This window comes from Mustela lutreola, chromosome 6 (genome assembly GCF_030435805.1).
Source record: "Mustela lutreola isolate mMusLut2 chromosome 6, mMusLut2.pri, whole genome shotgun sequence".
Taxonomy (NCBI): domain Eukaryota; kingdom Metazoa; phylum Chordata; class Mammalia; order Carnivora; family Mustelidae; genus Mustela; species Mustela lutreola.
The window spans coordinates 45063478-45082841 of NC_081295.1; the positions used below are offsets into that span (position 1 = coordinate 45063478).

Genomic DNA, 19364 nt, shown 5'->3' on the forward strand with positions numbered 1-19364 from the left:
AGTGGGCCAAGTTGTGTAAGGTGGTTTTATCTGCCATATCACTTACTTTGAGTGTCTGGAGAGTTTTCACCATGCTGTGTAGGTGGTAGGACTCTGAGGCAAGAGGGCTCCTCTAGCCTTGGCTCATAGTTCTTGATTTAGGGATGCAAGATACCCAGAGGAGGTAGCAAGTTGAGTGCAAGAGATTAAGGACCTGCTCTTTTTTTCCTTTTTTTAAGATATTATTTATTTGTTTATCTGACAAAGAGAGAGATCACAGGTAGGCAGAGAGGCAAGCACAGAGAGAGGGGGCGAAGCAGAGAGCCCAATACAAGGCTCGATCCCAGGACCCTGGGATCATGACCTTAGCCGAAGGCAGAGACTTAACTCACTGAGCCACCCAGGTGCCCCTTAGGATCTGCTCTTGAACATTTGCCTTAAAAACAGATTATCTGTGTAGAATAAAACTGTTTCTAACAATCACAAGAGAAGTCTGAATATTGTTTGATACTCAGAATGCAGGTATTTTCTACAACAGAGCTCTATGTTTTGTGAAAATCACAATGTTATTAAGATTAACAAATTGTTTAGGGCTTTGGTAGTTGAGGGAAGACTAATGAGATCTTAAGAATGGGGCTCGTTGAGTGAAATGCCTCATTTCCAGAACCTAGAGGACTTAGTTTTATTTATATATAAATATTATATAGTGGTATAAAGAAAGAGGGACTCTGGATCACTTACAGGAGGAGACACATACATTTATATATGTGGAGTATTTACCCTTGTTTTCAAATATATATAGATAGATAGATAAATAGATATAGATAGATATATAGATATATCTGTATATATCATATAAATAATTTACAACCAACTTATCCTGTCTCTTTAAGTATCCATTCACTAAGTGTATGTAGGGACCAGAAAAGAATGTTTGATGCTAATACCAGAGCCATACATGGTGCCGGCCTATGAGATCACCTTTCTATGCTCCTCCTGCATGTTGGGCTGAGAGGTCCGTGCTTTCCCCCAACTCGCCTGGACTCCCTGTTGCTGAAGGGAGAGACTATCCTGGCAGCACTGGGTGTGATGGAGATTGGGCCCCTCCCCAGAGAGAAGCTGGTTTTCTTTGGATGAGTCCTCTTCTAAAGCTGGCTACCAAGGGACCAAATGATGGACAGAAATGTCTCTTAAGAAAAAGCAGCTTTACAGGGTCAGTCTTTTTGTGGAGAAGCCTTCCGCATCAGAGAGAGAAGTAATGTTATGGGGGAGAGGGTGGATTCCAGATCACACCAGAGCCTTGGACTCCCATCAGCTAGGATGGGCCTCACCTGAGCTCCTTAGCACAGAGCGACAGCTTCTTCTTCTCCGAGGTTGGCTTAGTTTTCTGAGAATGTTAACAGCATATCGTGGGTGGTTTCCATCGTCCTGTGCTCCTGGTGACAGAATGGTAGCCCATCTCTGAAGCTTTTCTTTCTGTCTATGCCGAGGTCTTGCCCTACCAATGTGGGGGGACACTGTGAACACCAGTGAGGTGTTCTGAGCTGCTTATTACTGCCGAAAGCTCCAACTGCTCCTAATGAGGCTTCTTTTGTCCACCTCCGTCCCAATCCTTCCATTTAGAATGGGTTTGGAAGCCCTTGTGGAGTCATATGCATTCTGGAGACCTTCACTACGGACTCTCACCTTTGAAGATATCCCTGGAATTCCCAAGCAAGGTAAAACACAAAGTCTCTGGGGTCATAGATGCAGGCGGTTCTTGACTGGAAGCTCAGGTGCTGAAAAATACGCTTGACGTCATTGGCTTCCACAATGGTGACCTCATCACCAACATCCTTTTGTTATGGGATCCATCTCTTTTCTGTGAGGAATGGGGATGGGGACCAGAAAACTGGCTCTTGCGGTCATAGGTTAAGTCTTGGATGTTTCAGACTGTCGATATATTTCAGGACTTTTACCTCACCCTTAAACCTCTTGTTTGAATTAGAGCCAGACTGTGGGCTTTTGTGCCAAGCCCACCTCACAGGGAATCGCCCGTGCTGGTGCCAGTTCACCCTTCCTTGCCAGCTTCTGTCTTCACTTCCTTCAGCAGAATGGCCTCTAGGCAGGGTTTGCCTGTTGGATTTATGCTGAGGAGGTCAGGTACGCTCAGGCAGACTTTCCTGGGCTCACCTCTGAGTGAGTCCCCCAAGCTCAGGCTAGTGTTTCCTCAGAGGGAGCTGCATGCAAAAGGATGATGCTTCCTCCTCTGCTCAGTAGGTAGGACTCTCAGCCCACCCCTGCACTCGGGCTTTTTAGGCCTGATCCTGCCCAGCACCCCAGTGACAATTAACATGCTGGGCTTTAGATAATTATCATTGACTGGATTGGGCTTTCTGATTATTTTGAGAAGCTGTATAAAACACAGTTGCTGGAGCAATGAAGGCTTTACAACCTGTCCAGTCTGTGGGAATTCTCCTCTCCCCCTAAGTTCTGTCAAGTTTGCAGACATCAATCTGCCAGCGAATCCAGAGAGTGGGAGACAGCCACGACCATCATTATTGATTGGACGCAGGGTCAACCACCCTCTCCATGTCACAGGACTGTTTATCTGGCAGGCCTCTGCTCTTGCACGAGCCTGTGATTCACCAACCTGTTTCTGGTTGGAAATGAGAGTTTTGAAGTTCTAGACTATTGCCTTCTTGTAATAGCCCCATATGGTCTAGCCATTGAGGCGCATAAGCTTTCAGTGGGCAGCTGAAGATAAGTTTGAGGCAGCGTGTGTCTTTGACCAGTTTGGCTCTTCCTTTGGAATTCTTTCCATTTTCATGCAAGAAAACATATTGATCCAGACCAAGGTCTGCTGAAGGAGTGAAATACGGAAAGAAGAGAGTTAATGGCTATGCTTTTGGAGCAAGGTACAGAGTAAGATGTAAGTTATAAAGATGCCAGGGAAGTCAGTGTTTGTAATATTTATTATAGAAAATCAGAAAACTCGAGGAAAACTAATGGAGGGAGAAAATGTGAAAAATCTATGAGGCAGTGTCCTGATACCTTCTGTGATTAAAAAAAAAAAAAAGTAGTTGCCTTGGTCGAGGTCATATGCCTTGGAAATATTGAGAGGATTTGTGTCTAAAATATTTCAGTCTGGATTCAGTTAAATTGTAATTCCTTGAGAGCCAAGACCATCTCCTCTTCCTCGTTCAATGTGGGCTTCCTTGTGACAGGCTGGGTCTAGCTCATGTTCACCAAACTGAAAGGAGAACATGGCTGTGGAGTCGCTGCCCTTTACATTTCACCTTCTTTTGTAGGAAATACAAGTTCCTCCACGTTGCTCCAAGGCTCTGGGAATGGCGTTCCTGCCACCCACCCTCATCTTTTGTCTGGCTCCCCTTGCTCCTCCCCTGCCTTCCATCTGGGGCCCAACACCAGCCAGCTGTGTAGCCTGGCCCCGGCTGACTACTCTGCCTGTGCCCGCTCTGGCCTCACCCTCAACCGATACAGCACATCCTTGGCCGAGACCTACAACAGGCTCACCAACCAGAGCGGAGAGACCTTTGCCGCGCCCAGGACTCCCTCCTACGTGGGCGTGAGCGGCAGCGCCTCAGTGAACATGTCCATGGGTGGCACAGATGGGGACACGTTCAGCTGCCCACAGACCAGCCTGTCCATGCAGATTTCGGGGATGTCCCCCCAGCTTCAGTACATCATGCCTTCACCCTCCAGCAACGCCTTTGCCGCTAACCAGACCCATCAGGGTTCCTATAACACATTCAGGTTACACAGCCCCTGTGCCTTGTATGGATATAATTTCTCCACATCCCCCAAACTGGCTGCCAGTCCTGAGAAAATTGTTTCTTCCCAAGGAAGTTTCTTGGGGTCCTCACCGAGTGGGACCATGACCGATCGGCAGATGTTGCCCCCTGTGGAAGGAGTGCACCTGCTTAGCAGTGGGGGTCAGCAGAGTTTCTTTGACTCTAGGACCCTAGGAAGCTTAACTCTGTCATCATCTCAAGTGTCTGCACATATGGTCTGATGAATCCTGGAAGTTAAAGCATACTCAGATTGGTCTAATGTATTTTCTTTTTCTTTTTTTCTGAAAGCAATATGAAAAGAAACTTATCAGTAGCTTGTAAGATTTACATATAGTAGGAAATGAAGGCTCCCTGAGTGTTTCAACTTTCTCATGGTGAGACTGTAATTATCTATGGTATATATGTAGACGGTACAGAGCACGTGGAGTTTTGCAGCCTGCAAAACCACATCCTCCCTCTTTTGTCCCCCTATGTCATTTAGTTGCACAGAGGATTGGCATAAGTAGTATGCTTAACTCAAGTTCTCAGACTCTTTTAAAAACCAAACACCAAACTTAAAACTTGGCAGTGATACTAACCAGACCAAGGCTTATAACTTAATTTATCAGAAAAATGCTCTACACAGTTTCATACTTGAGTGTTGATAACTAACAGTAACCAGCACCCAGAGTCTTGTGATTTCTGTTATTCTTGGGCACAGTGTGAGAGCCTAAAATGCCAACGCCAGCTGAAGTCTAAGTATTAGTTCTGAGGTATCTGTAGTCATGAAGGATTAGCTTTTGTGTTCCTGCTTGCTCTTGTCTGTCACAGGTATTAGATGATCTTGGTTCTGTAAAAATTCTTGACCTATTGTTATTTACTTAGGTAAGGTGGAAGAGAGCCTTGTACCTTCTTTCCACTTTCCACTGGGTATGTAAGAGGTATTTATTCATCTGCAGAGAATAAATGTCCAGTATTTTGGATGTGTTGCTCATTTTATTTAGTTAAAGTAGACCGTTTAAGAGAGTTCTGTAAACATTTTTAAATTCCGGTTTTCACCGGGGAGGGAATATATGATACGAGTGGAATGCCAAAACGAAAATAAATCCACCTCAAATTCTTTGATTCCAATGAGAAATGTCTATCTTTTTTAAATCAAGAGGAATCATATTGTCAGCTTTCCCTTACATTGTTATAGTGTGGTTTTTCATTGAGGATATTTTTTACATTTTGTTTTGAGATTCCTGGCCTGTGGTCTGTAAGGAAAAAGGCATTTGTGCTACTTATTTATGTCTCCCCACTCCTACAAGTTGAAATCTCCCCTCCTCCTAACCTTGTTTCTCTGTCTGAGTCTTTCCTGAAACAAATAGATTCTAGGCCTTTATGGTATTAAATAACGCTGTAAGGAATTTCAGGGGGTTATCTGCAGCAATCTGTCTTTTGGGGGTTGTAGTGCAAAGGCCAAAGCCCATTACCATAAAGACCCTCTTAGAGGATGAAGGAGGAAGATACTAATTATGATAAAGGGTCTATAAAACTTTTAACCTCAACAGCATTTCAGCCTCAAAACCGAAAAAATGGAAGGTGGATTAATTTTTGGAAAAATCCCTAAAATAATGTATACATGGTTTAAGATTTCAAAACAAGTACTTTTGATAGCACATTAGGAGATGACTAGGAAAGGCTAAGAATGCGTGATAAGGAGCGTTACCATATGTCTGTTGAGAAATTAAAAAAATTGTATGTCTGTTCGTTGACTCATTACCTTTCATATATTTGTCAAGCTAAAGCAGACTTCCTTTCCAAGCTAAGTGAGATTTCCTTTCAGTGCTAAACAGAGTTGCTTTAACTCATCTCTAGTTTAGGAGGGGAAATGGTGTAGCTCTGATTTACTGCTTTCCTTTAAAACAGCACGGCTGTTAGATATTTAGGCAGATAACTGTTTGAAAAGTATTGGCGCAGGATGTGACTTTTGTTTATGGATATTGATAAATATCCTCGTGGATTTTTTAACAGCTCATCAAATCAGTATTGAGTTTTACATTGAAGATTAGCATAAAGGGACATAAAATACTTCTAGTAGATTGATCTATAGAAGATGATTTTGTATGGTATTAATAGCTTGACACAGATTTGGGAAAAGTCCTCATGAGCTATGAGCCATGAGCCATGGGAAAAGTCCATCCCAGCCGGAGTGCTTACTACAATTCTAGAACAAAAGAGTTGTCTATCTTGAGAAAACATGGAAAGTAATGATCTGTACTCATATGTATTATTAGGGAGAGCATTTTCCTTTTTGCTGTTGGTGATTTGAAATGTTACAAAGATATGAATAGAACTTATTAATTTTTTTGATTTAGCAATATTGTACAAATTGCTGTTTCCTTTAGGTTATATTGTAAATATTAATCACCATGTCACTTCAAAGACTAGCCTTTTATCGTTATGTTAAATGACATACATGCATTGATAATTATAATTATATATGTGTATTTTATTAAAAAGCGCTTAAGAAATTATATATTAAAGTGTGTTACTAAACCCTTTTATGACTTTGGAGGGTAATCATTTAAAATGTCTATAAATGTTGTTCTAAGAATAAGCACACATAGGAACACCCCAAACACCGATTTTGTGGCTTTCGATTACAAGGCATGGAGAAATGGGACTGGCATTCGTTTTTCATGTGTTAAATATAATTTCTTGGGGCCCTGACCATGTCATTGAAGGTGAAGCCCTGACAAATGTTGAACACATGAAAATTCAAATGTAAGAAGAGGAGGCCACGGTGTGGTATGTTTTGTTTCTGGTCCAGGGGAGAAGGGCAAGGATACAAGAATGAGCTGCTTTTATACCACTGACCGGTGATGACAGATCACTTCTAGACCCCTTGGCTGGAAAACATTCCACGGGACATTGTGATGAGGTGAGGTTGTTGCTATCACAGCCAGTCACATTTTGAAAATTAACACTTGCTTCTATACAAGCTCCTTCCCAGAGGTCAACAGCTTTTCTTAAGCAGGGCACCCACTTACTGACCCCTGATTTCTGGAATGTAGGGGGTCAGGAGACTTTCGTGGCCCCCAGAAGAGACTGAAGCCCAGTGTTGCTGATGCAGCAAAGGATCACACTCACTCCTCACATGAATTAGTGAAATTTTGAGCAAAAGAAACCTCACCTTTAAAACCTCTTCCTCTGGAGACATCACTCCCCAGATTTAAACCTATCAGCAGCTCACAGCTTAGTATGAATTAGATAAACAGAAGATTTGGAGGTAGTTTGATTAGAAGAAAAGAGTAATTTTGGGAGTAGGGCAATTTTGGGACAATTTGGATGGGAAGGAGGAGGTGCAAGGGGAAGGATCTCTAAGCAAACTGGTGTAAAGCCATTAAAAATAATAATTTCATGAGCTTCTTTCAGGAGTCATGGTAGAGTTGGTGGATGCTATGCTGAAGCTCTCTCTAATTAGACAGCTTTGTAAAGAATCCTTTCAAAGTGCAATCGCGCTGGGTTTCGTCATGGGGAATTTATTGACTCATCTACATGGAGGTTTTCTGAAGCCTTCCACTGGAACTTATATAATGTTATTAAGTTATTACCACTCTGTTTTAATACCCTTGATAATCATTCTTTAAAATATGTGCTGAGACAAGTTGAGAGTAAGTTAAATAAGTGAAGTAAGTAAGTAAGTGAACAGTTAAGTAGACATGCATGAATGTGGCCTTCTGGGAGCTTATTATCAGTGATGAAAAAGAACAAATAATATATATTTAAGTAGAGAAACATCCAAGAGGTATATAAACGTGTATCCATTTACATGCTGATAGACTTCCAAGTAATTCCTTTCCTTTCTTTCTTTCTCGCCCTTTTGGTATGGTGAGAACATCATTTTCTTGGGAATTAAGCAGCTTTTTTTCAAACCACAACTTCCCAATCATAATTTTGGACAAAAACTTAATCAGTTTAGGTCTCAAGTTTTTTGTTTTTTTGTTTTTTAATGTGTGAAAGGAGTGGCTGGAATAAAAAATTTTACATTCCTTTCAGTTATAAAATTCATATGACATTGTATAAATATCATTCAGCTTAGGAAAATAGCTTCACAAAAATATATCTTTATAAAAATAGGTCTTTTGGAATATGATATAGATAAATAGCTAAGCATATGTATGTGTATATCTGTTTTTACAATGAACATACCATGACCTTGATCAGGGTTATTGATTATTTTAAATTTATTGGATTTCTTAGAATTTATCTTTTAAAGGGAACTATGCTATATTAGTTATAGTATGTAGAATATACTTTAGTAGTTGGAGGAATCTGAACTTAATGTATTTGCTATTTTATAGTGAACAGAAAAAAGATGTTAATAAGATTTCTTTTTCATGATGCGCTTATTGAATGGCATGAAATTATTTCACTTAGGAATAAACATGGCATCTAGCAAAATATCTAGAGATCATTCCAGGTACATTCAAAATACATTTAAAATGTCATCCAGAAAACACTTGAATTTGTTTTTTCGAAGGGTTTTATTCATGCTGAGACTCTGATAACAATAATGTAAAATAGTTGGTTATTCTGGAATTCATTGAATTTATACAAGGCTGGGTATTCATACATATTCTGTGTCTACTTTTTAAAATTATATTAATCAGTTAATTAGAATAATTTAGTGAGGCCAAAACATTTTTCTGAATAACAGCTTTGTTGAGACATAATTCACAAACCTTATAATTCACCTATTTAAAGTGAGAAATTCAATTTTTTTGTATATTCAGAGTTACACAACTTTCATCACAATTTTAGAATATTTTTATCACCCTGCAAAAACCTCTGTACCCATTAACAGTCACTCCACTTTTCCCTCCACTCCTTTACTGCAATGTCCTAGGCAACCACTAATCTACCTTCCTTCTATAGATTATTCTGGACATTTCACGTAAGTGCAATCATACAATATGTGGTCCTCTGTGATGGGCTTCTTTCACTTTACATTTTCAAAGTTAATTTGTGTTGTAGCATGGATCAGTATTTAAATTTTTTAAGTTGCTTAAATTTTTAAAAAAGAAGATTCCACTGTAGGTGATTTCCACATTTCATTTATCCATTCATCTGAATGGGTTGTTCTCATTTTTTTGGCTGTTATGAATAATGCTGTTAAAAACATTGGTGTACAAGTGTTGATGTGGGCATATGTTTTCCTTTCTCTTGGTTATATGTCTAGGAATGAAATGCTAGATCCTGTTGTAATGTTTTGTGGAATTTCCAAACTTTTTTTTAAATTTATTTTTTATTTATTTTCAGCATAACAGTATTCATTGTTTTTGTATCACACCCAGTGCTCCATGCAATCCGTGCCCTCTCTAATACCCACCTCCTGGTTCCCCCAATCTCCCATCCCCCCACCACTTAAAACCCCTCAGATTGTTTTTCAGAGTCCATAGTCTCTCATGGTTCACCTCTTCTTCCAATTCCCCCAACTCCCTTCTCCTAACTCCCCATGTCCACCATGTTATTTGTTATGCTCCACAAATAAGTGAAACCATATGATAATTGACTCTCTCTGCTTGACTGGTTGCACCATTCTACATCCTAACCAGCAATGTGTGAGGGTTCTGATTTCTCCACATCCTTACTAACAGTTGTTAAGTCTTTTTGATTATAGGCATCCTAGTGGGTATGAAATGGTATCTCATTGTGGTTTTGATTTGCATTTCCCTGATGACTGATGAGTTAAGCACCTTTTCATGTGCTTTATTGGCATTTGTCTATCTTCTTTGGAGGAGTATCTATTCATATTGTTTGCCCATTTGTCTTCTGACTATTGAGGTATGGGAGTTCTTTATATAGTCTAGATTCTGGTGTCATTAGATATGTGATTCACAAGTATCTTCTCCCATTCCATGGGCTGTCTTTTAGCCTTACTGATGATGTCCTTTGCCTTACAAAAGTTTTTAATTTTGAAGAGATTCAGTTTACCTATTTATTGTTTTTTTTGATGCTTGTGCTTTTAGAGTGAGGGCCAAGACATTTTAAAACTTTTAAAATTTGCCTTTTCACATTCTTAGTAGAAGTAGTAGTAATAGAACTACATTTAATTTAATTTTTATTTTATTTTATTAATATTATTTTAAATTTAAATTCTAGTTAGTTTACCTACAGTTCAATATTAGTTCAGGAGTAGAGTTCAGTGGTTCATCATAGAACACCCAGTGCTCATCATAAAAAGTGCCCTCCTTAATACTCATCACTCTCCTATCCCATCCTCCATCCACTTCCTTCCATCAACCCTGGTTTTTCCTCTGTAGTTAAAGGTCTCTCATGATTTGTTTCCCCCTCTCTCTCCCCACTCCTAAATGTTCATCTGTTTTCTTTCTTTTTCTTTGTTTCTTTGTTTCTTTCTTTGTTTCTTTCTTTCTTTCTTTCTTTCTTTCAAGATTTGTTAATATACTTAGAGAGAGCGAGGGAGAAAAAACATGAGCCAGAGGAGGGGTCAAGGGAGAAGGAGAGAGAATCTCCAGCAGGCTCCCCACTGAGAACAGAGCCTTTTGTGGGGCTCAATCTCATGACCCTGAGATTATGACCTGAGCTAAAAATAAGAGTCAGGCTCTTACCTAACTGAGCCACCCAGGCATTCCTCATCCATTTTGTTTTTTAAATTCTACACAAGTGAAATCATATGGTATTTGTCTTCCTCTGACTGACTTATTTCACTTAGCATAATATACTCTAGCTCCACCCACGTCATTGCAAATGGCAAAATTCCATTATTTTTGATGGCTGAGTAGTAGTCCATTGTGTGTGTGTGTGTGTGTGTGTGTGTGTGTACTATATCTTCTTTATCCATTCATCAGTTGATGGGGATTTGGGTTCTTTTCCATAGTTCAGCTATTGTTGATAATAATACCCTGCTATAAACATCCAGGTGTATGTATTTCTTTGAATGTATTTTTGTATCCTTTGGGTGAATACCTATGGTAATGCAATTGCTGGGTCATAGGGTAGCTCTATTTTTAGCTTTTTGAGGAACCTCCATACTGTTTTCCAGAGTGACTGCACCAGTTTGCATTCCCACCAACAGTTCAAGAAGGTTCCCCTTTCTCCGTATCCTTGCCAAAACCTGTTGTCTCTTATGCTGTTGATTTTAGCCATTCTGACCAGTGTGAGGTGGTATCTCATCATGGGTTTGATTTGCGTTTCCCTGATGATGAATGAAGTTGAACACCTTTTCATGTGTCTGTTAGCCATCTGGATGTAGAAGTACATTTTAGTAGTGACTTTTGGGTGTACAAATTCAATAGTACTTAATAAATTACACCTCCTCTCAACTTACCTGAAATGTTGTTCTTGGGTAAAGAATTATTCATCCTTCAGTGTCTTATGAGTAAGGTGAAAGATCAGGAAATTTTTATTATCATAGCAAAAGTTTTGCGCTTTCAAAAATTTTTCATCAATAAGTATTTATTGAACATCTTCTGTTTGCTCAGCATTAGACGCTGGTTAAAGCAGTGAAAAAACTTCTGGTGTCTTCATATGCCTTGTAAAAGTTGAAATGCTGGTTTCCTGGAAAAACCTTCTTACAAGAACATATCTGAGTTGGCAGGAGCAAAAGTGTTGCCTCTTGGCTCCTCTATGAGTTGGTGCCCTTGCCCTTATTACAATGTTACAGATCCCAGATGGTCACTGCAAAATTCTTTCTCCTGTGCCAAGGTACAACAGGGATGCATTATCGCCTTAACTCTGAGTTTGTTTTGTGGTTTTCTTTGGAAACCCTAACATCATTTAAATGCAATTTTTTCAATTTGGCTCTGTTTACAGAACTGTAATAAGATATTTCTCTATTAATAGCAGGAAGGGAAAACCTTGCTTGTTTAGGGTTTTGGAAAACTCCTGCACATTTTTCTTAAAGGCATTTGGTGGAATGGATTGAGGGAGATTTGTGGATTCCTTTTTCTTAATTTGCCTAAATGAATTTCAAGGAAAAATTAGTCAAATTGTATGTTTCTCAAATGAAATAGAAGCTTTCACTCTGTAGCAATAAAGAGAATCTTAAAGGAACTTCCATCAAGGAATGTTACAAGGCTCCAGTAGTGCCTTGCCTTAGGGAAGGTTGGCTCAGAATGAATGAACATCAAGGTAGGTCCCTTATAGCTTCTGCTCATTTTGTCTTTCTGAAGTTGATAACCTTGTTGTGTGGGGAAGAGAGAAACTAGTAATTGTCTATGTTTAAATATCTTCTGTCTGCTCAGTTTTACCTTAAGGAAATATAAAGACGTAGAGCCAGAAGAGCCCGAGAGTTCAAGTACGAGAGTTGTTTGTGGAGAAGCCAGTGACCTTCAGTGGTGACGCATGTTGTCCCGCCCACAAGCTTCGGACTAGCCATTCAGCAAATTCAGTGGTCATCTCCAATGTCAGCAAACATTTTCAAACTTCCTTGTCTTTTCTTCATGTTTTCCCCTCAGTCCTGAATATGCTTCAAACCTACATTCTCATTTTTCAAAGACTTACTCAAGTCTTTATTCAGTGGAGCTTTTCTAATTTCCATTCCTTCCATCATCCCTTCCTCAGTGGAAATAAACTCTCCCTCTAAAATATTCTCACAGCACTCTGGGCATACTTCTTTTATTTTTTATCTTTTTATTTTATTTTATTATTTATTAACATATAATGTATTATTTGTTTCAGGGGCACAGGAATATATCACAACATCTGCTTTTCATGCAGGTCAACTAGCCCAGCTACAATGGGGGAGCCACAAAGAGGAGGAGCTGTATCTCTCTCTTTCTCTCTCTCTCTCTCTTTTTTTTTTTTTTTTTTTTTGGCCACAGCCTATAATAAAGATAAAAAGTGATTAATGAAGGAATGACTACATGAATACATGTGTCAATAAATGAATAAAATAATAAACTTGGGGATTTTGTAGGCCTGGGTAGATTGGTAGTTCTAGAGGTTTTGTTTGGTGAGCTGCCCATTTGCCATTCCCAATGGAGATTCAGAGGACTGCGGCTTCCTCACAAAAGATGAGGAAGAAGATCTCTCTCCCTCTTTTCTCTCACTTTCTTTCCTTCTTTTCCCACCTTCCTTTCCTTCCTTCCTTCCTTCCCTCCCTCCCTCCTTCCTTCTTTCCATGTTTCCTTCCTTTCTCTGCTTGAGCTGAATCCTATAAAGAGAGGTTTGTAGCTAAAACCTAATTAAGATAGTGTTCCCCAAACTGTAGGCATTTTATTATGAATATTGCTGAAAACCATTAGGACGTTATGTGAATTAAAGGGGAGCTACGGCTCAGGGAAGAATGTGTTACATGCAGCCTGGAGATCACTCAGCGTATGGCGCTTCAGAGGCTGAAGCCGTGGTTTCAGGAACTGACTATTTCTGTTACAGACACCTTCTAGAGTCTAGTCTAGAAATCACAGGAGGGAAGTGGGCTTTCTACATCCTGTCATTGAGCTAACCACGGACGTGTCGTTGATTATAGCAAGATAGTCAGGCTGATGGAGAAGCCCAGGAGATGGGCCTATTATATCCTGGGAGTCCTGGGTCCAGTGGCTCCAAAGGGATTGCTGTATTGGGTTACTAACATGCTTACTTCCAGGCTATTACTTTATATCTATGCAAGTGAGTTGATATTGTGGTAAATATCATTTCATCTAGACAAAGCCCTTATTTTATAATATAAAAAATAAAATTGCAGAAGAGGACCTAGAGATCTCTCCATCTCCCATGGATTAGAGGTTTGTGTCAGGAAAAATATGTTTTCTGTCTTGGTGGAGACCCAAGACACTTGAGAAAAAAATCTTTGCTCTGAGAAAAACCTTAACAATGGCTATTGACCCAGCAGCTGGTGCCATCTTAGGGGCTGGCAGTTTAGATGAGTGGGACACTGTGGGACACTGCATATTGGAGCACACATGCTCCTTCTTGCTTATCTGTCCATTCCTCTTTCTCTGGAATATAAGAGAGTATTTCGGCATGTTTGTTTGTTTTCATATTCTAGTGGTGAGATCCACCTAAGAGGTTGGGGGCAAAATAGGAATGAATGTATATAAAAAATATATGTTTATAAAAAATAAAAAATTAAAAAAAAAAAAAAAGGAATTTTAAAATTTAAAAAAAAAAAAAATAGGAATGGATGGGGGGAAAGAGTATCCATACAGAAGGAGGCCCTACTGAGTTCACAGGGTATCTCTTACCTGGCTCTGCTTTGGGGGTACCAGATATCTGCCCAGAATTTTGTGTCTGTTTTTTCCTATTTTCTTTGTGAGTGTGTAATGCATCTTTCTGAACACCAGGAGAAGGTTGTGAACAACAGCCTGAGTTCCTAACTCATTTGTTGGATTATTACGTGAAGTCTACTCATTCATTCATCTCTGGATTTAGAATTGGTTGAGCACTTGCCCATGACTGATTCTGCTGCAAGAGATGTGGTGATGAGCAAGAAATAGTTGTTCTTTTGGGGCTGGTTCGGAACCTTATCAGAGGGTCACGTGTTCAAACACATAGTCAAGATACAACATAGTAAATGTTAAAATAGAGGTAGTACCAAGAGTACTAAGAGGCAGTACCAAGTACCAGGAACATTGGAGAATGTGACTAAGATAATATGGCAGGGAAGAGAGGGATCAAGGAAAGCTGTGAAGGCAAGGTTCTACTTGACAAAAGTCAGGAAGGCTGGGGAAAATGGAGGATGTAAGTGCTGAATCACTAAATTCTCCTGAAACCAATATTTCACTCTATGTTAACTAACTGAATTTAAATAAAAACTTGAAAAAAATGGGTAATAGTCCAAAGGAACTTTGTGCAACCACGTAAATACTTCATCTGCATTGTCCCATAGAGTAGTCACAAGTGGCTAGCACTTCAAATGAGGCAAATACAATAAAAGGCTGATTTTTAAATTTTAATTAATATTATTTCAAGTTTAAGTAGCCACATTTGGCTAGTGGCTACCATTTTGGACAGTGAGCTCCAGGAAACTCAGCAAGGCAGAAAGTAATGCTTGTCCTAAAAGAAGTCTGGATAATGGGCAATGGACAGAACAGCTTTTTCATGGGGACGCCTGGGTGGCTCAGTGGGTTAAGGCTCTGCCTTTGGCTCAGGTCACGATCTCAAGGTCCTGGGATTGAGCCCCGCATCGGGCTCTCTGCTCAGCAGGGAGCCTGCTTCTCCCCTTCTCTCTCTGCCTGCCTCTCTGCCTACTAGCGAGCTCTTTATCTCTGTCAAATAAATAAAATAAAATCTTAAAAAAAAAACACAGCTTTTCAGTACATAGTTCATCTCCTGTGTAGAAGGTGCTTCTGGAGGGTTACTGGGAGTAGGTGGTGACTTTGTGGTCATTAAAATTTGGCTAATGCTGTGTGACTCTGCCAGGCAACTCATCCATGAACCCCTTTGCAATTCTCCTTCTGTCCTCCAAACAGTTGGTCATCTTATACAAGCACCCAGCAATGACCCAGGCCTCCCATTGTTCCCCTTCTCTTAGGGGAGGGGCCAACACCATAATTTCTGGGGAGTGTACACATTGTAATTCCCTTTGACAAGGTTTGCTTTGGGAAGAGCACTTATTAGGTCTCAAGCAGAGAGGGTTGTTTGTGGGCTCAGTCATCACCTTCCAAGGTGACGGCCACCCTGGACCCTTTCTTGCCCCTACCCACCCCCCCATCCTCTCTGGGCACTACCCGCCATTGAACTACAGGGTAAAGTGTTATATCATCTCGTCATCTCCTCTTGTCAAGCCAGACTAAAAGGCAGGTAATCATTTATTATGAGTCTTTCTCCTGTTTTGCTCCCATCAAATGAGTTAAGAAGGCACTCTCAGGGAAAGGTGGGGATGAAGCAATGCAGAATTTTCCTCATGTGAGATATAAAAAAACAACTAGAGTCTGTGCAGCATTTTCTAGTACATACTGCATATTAACATATATGATTTCAGTTACAACATACATGATTTCTTTACAATTCTGTGAGATGTTCTGTTCCTCAGTTTATAAGTGAAGAAACCGGGGCTTGTAAAAGTTAAGGAGTCACCCATGGTCATCCCCGTCAAGTGACCAGCTGGGGCTCAGCCTTAGTCTTCTTTTTTTTTTTTTTTTAAATAGTTGGTTTTTAAAAAATATTTTATCTATTTATTTGACAGACAGAGATCACAAGTAGGCAGAGAGGCAGGCAGAGAGAGAGGAGGAAGCAGGCTCCCCGCTGAGCAGAGAGCCTGAAGCTGGGCTCGATCCCAGGACCCTGGGACCATGACCTGAGCCAAAGGCAGAAGCTTTAACCCACTGAGTCACCCAGGCGCCCCTCAGCCTTAGTCTTCTGATGCTTAAATGGGGTCTGAAAGCATGTGGAAGAAAAGAGATCAAGGCGGTAATAGCGATTGCGGAAAAATCCTTACTGGGAGGGGAGAAAGGGAAGGAAGGGAAGAAGATGCTTCTTGCTGATTTTAACTAAAACACAAAGCTCCTGTCAGAGAAAGCAATTGGTTGGCAGGAGCAATCACCAAAACATATCCTTTAACACAACCTCCTCTTTCTACCTGCTTCCCATGAATAGGCCCCACCATGAATGGGTAACTGAGGGATTTAGAGCTCAGGAGAAGCCAGTGGGAAAGTCTCGGTTATATTAAGAGTAGTTAAAAAGATAAACTGAGGCATATTAAATATCTTAAGAGTTTATCTGAGCAAAATAATTCTGGATGGACAGTACCAAATTAGAAATGGTTAGGAGCGCTCCGTGGACAGGAACTTGGAGACAAACATTTACAGACGAGAGGCAGAGGCCAAGTAAGGAAATTATTGATTGAATGTAGCTTAAAGCCTAGGGGCTGTTTGTGTTTGGTTGTCCTTAGTATTTTGATTTTCTAACTGTAGAGCTTTACAGGCTCAGATTTTGATCTGCTGGTATAGTTTGCCACAGAATTAGGGTCAGGTCAGTCCAATAGCCTCTTTAATCAGCAGAGTTTACTACTAGAGATTGAAAAGAGGACAAATGAAACTGTCAGCTGTCCCTCCTATGGTCTCTCTGGAAACATGTATCCAGAACTTCTAAATGCTATGGGAAATGATTGCTAAGAGTCCGGTTTTCATTTGAGAAGATTGTTTTTTTCCACGCTTCTTAAAAGAAGTAGAAAATATATTGGGAAAGTGAAAAATCAGAGAAGAAGAATGATACCAACTTGTCTCTTGAAGGAAAAGTTTACTTGTGCCGAAGTTCTCTGATCTTGGAACTGTCTTAGTTGAAGGAAGACCCTGTCAGCTTGAAATGTAAATCTTAAGATTGTTTGATGTCATTGCCTAGAATTCTGATAGCACAAATTGTGATCCCAAGTCTCCTTGACATGTTTTAACTTCCAAATTAACAAATATTCACAGCCGTCAGTTGTGGGGTGGGCATCTTGTGGGCACTAAGAACACTGTGGTGAATAAGACACAGAATGTGCTGAACACAGTGTCTGACTGAACAGAGAAAACAGACATTCACCAACTCAAACAAATATAAAAATCACCACAGTGTAAGTGTTCTCCATGCAAGGGGTATCGGGGGTGCTAGGAGAGCATATTCTAGGAAGAGGGCGATTGAAGAAAGGAATACTCTCGGTCTTGATTTTAAGTTTTAGGCTTAGACCTTCCACACGCACACACTTGTACCCTGGGCACACTGTACTGCTGCCCCTAGTACAGTGTGGGTTGTCGGGCTTCCTATGTCTCTTGTTTCTGCAAACCAAGTACATTTGTGAGACTGCTTTGCCAGGAAAGGATGGGGAACATCTCTCGTGCAACGACCAGAGGGTGGTATTAAAAACACAAGCCTTCTCAGAAAAGGAGACTGACACACAGATGCAACTGGTGTGTGTTTGTTTCTCGCCTGTCTGCAAACTAGCATGCCTCTGATTCTCCCGGCAATCATGACAGCCTCTCAGTATTATTTAGTAAATCCCTCTGGTCCATTAGACCTTAAGTAAGGAAGAAGGGGAGATTCTTTTATTTACTGTGAAGAGGGTACAGGGAGATTTCATCATCTCTGTAACTGAATGTAGTTCCCCTATAAAAACCCAAGTAATTCATATTTTAAAACAGTTATTTAAATAAGGAAACACATAAATTTCATCCAAGCATCCTCTGTGTTAGAAGGGAGAACAGGGGACAACTTATTATTTACCAAGGACAAAGAAGTCCCTTAGGAGCATATCATTGGAACCCCAAATAAACTGAAGGCACAAGCTCTTTACTATCTTTCCATATCCCACATTCTCTCTCTCTATCTCTATCATCTATATCTATATTTATCTATATCTATGTCTATATATAGATGTGATGATATGTAATTTTTTGGAATCAAACATGTTATCAGTTTTGGAATCACTAAGTACGAAACATGATACTAATTAAATGTGACACAAGGGTTTATCCATGGTCTTGTGCGACACACAAGTCAATCACACTAGTTTCTTGTTGCTTTGCAATTTCTTCAGTCACCCATTGCATTGTTTGACATGTGATAGGCTATGTTTCTTTTCAGAGGGAGAGGAAGGGGTAGGGGAGGGGCAGAGGGAGAGGGAACAAGAGAATCCCACACAGGCTCCACGCCCAATGCAGAGCCTGGATTCGGGGCTCAATCTAATGGCCCTGAGATCATGACCATGACCTGACATCAAGAGTCAGACACTTGACCTACTGAGCCGCCCAGGTGCCCCTTTGAACCTGTCTTCAACAGACTCTAAGGTGACTTCTTCTACTTGTTTATTCCCATAAAGCACTTGGTTGTTGCTTTGTAAAGGCACATGAAATTGATGTCATTCGCCCACTGAAGACTTTATACTACCAATTTATGCCCACACCTTTCTGTTCCTCTGCCTTTTTACATGCACAATAGCCTTTTGTTTCAATATTGTATCCTTATGTACTCTTCTTAAGAACACAATATTTTGCAGTTAAACTCAATCCTTGTTGTACCAACAGTGCACTCAAAGAAAATGATTAAAATCGGACCAGCATGGCTGAATGGGCATACAGCTCACAGGCAACCTTAATAGAGCAGCTCCCTCTGGGATGCCATCAACTCTAAGAAACATCTAGGTTTGGAAGACATTAATCTTCCAATGAAGATTATGAAGCAAAAAAGTTACATATCCCCATATCTTTGAAATATGGTACATTATAAGCTACTTAAAATATTTTATAGCATCTTTATGGAAAATCTTCTGTCTGACTGAAAGTTCAATGGAAATGAAATTCAGTGTGGTGTCTGCTCTCAGTTTGCTTGTGCCCCCCAGCCCCAGCCTCCATGCTCTTCCTCCGTTTTGCCTCTCCATCTTTCCACGACTTCTCTTGCCTTCTAAGAAAGTGGAGGCTTTGCAGATACCTCAGAGGTATTGTCATGTCCCTAAACCTGTTGCCCAGATTTTTAACGAAGCTCAGGGAAAGAGGCACCTCCAGTAAATGCTCAACAGCTTTCCTTCCTGCTCTGTGAACACTTGGCAGAAGCGTTGATGACAGTTGCAAGAATGTGAAGCACAGCAGTATTCTTTACAGCAGTTTAATCTGTGTCATCAAATCCCCAGAAACCATGATTAATAGCAGCACTTGAGTTTGTTCTCAAGTTGTATATTTGGCAGCAGTG

At 40.3% G+C, this 19364-nt stretch overlaps 1 protein-coding gene across 1 annotated transcript in view; it reads left to right on the top strand.

Annotated features, from left to right (window-relative positions):
* The window catches only part of TBX18 (T-box transcription factor 18), a 28686-nt gene extending 22388 nt beyond the window's left edge, over positions 1–6298 (top strand). The window contains exons 7-8 of the mRNA XM_059177157.1: positions 1603–1697; positions 3270–6298. Coding sequence (XP_059033140.1) covers positions 1603–1697; positions 3270–3994 — 820 coding nt within the window. The 3' untranslated portion in view covers positions 3995–6298. The remainder of the gene's footprint in view (positions 1–1602; positions 1698–3269) is intronic.
* Positions 6299–19364: the final 13066 nt, after the last annotated feature.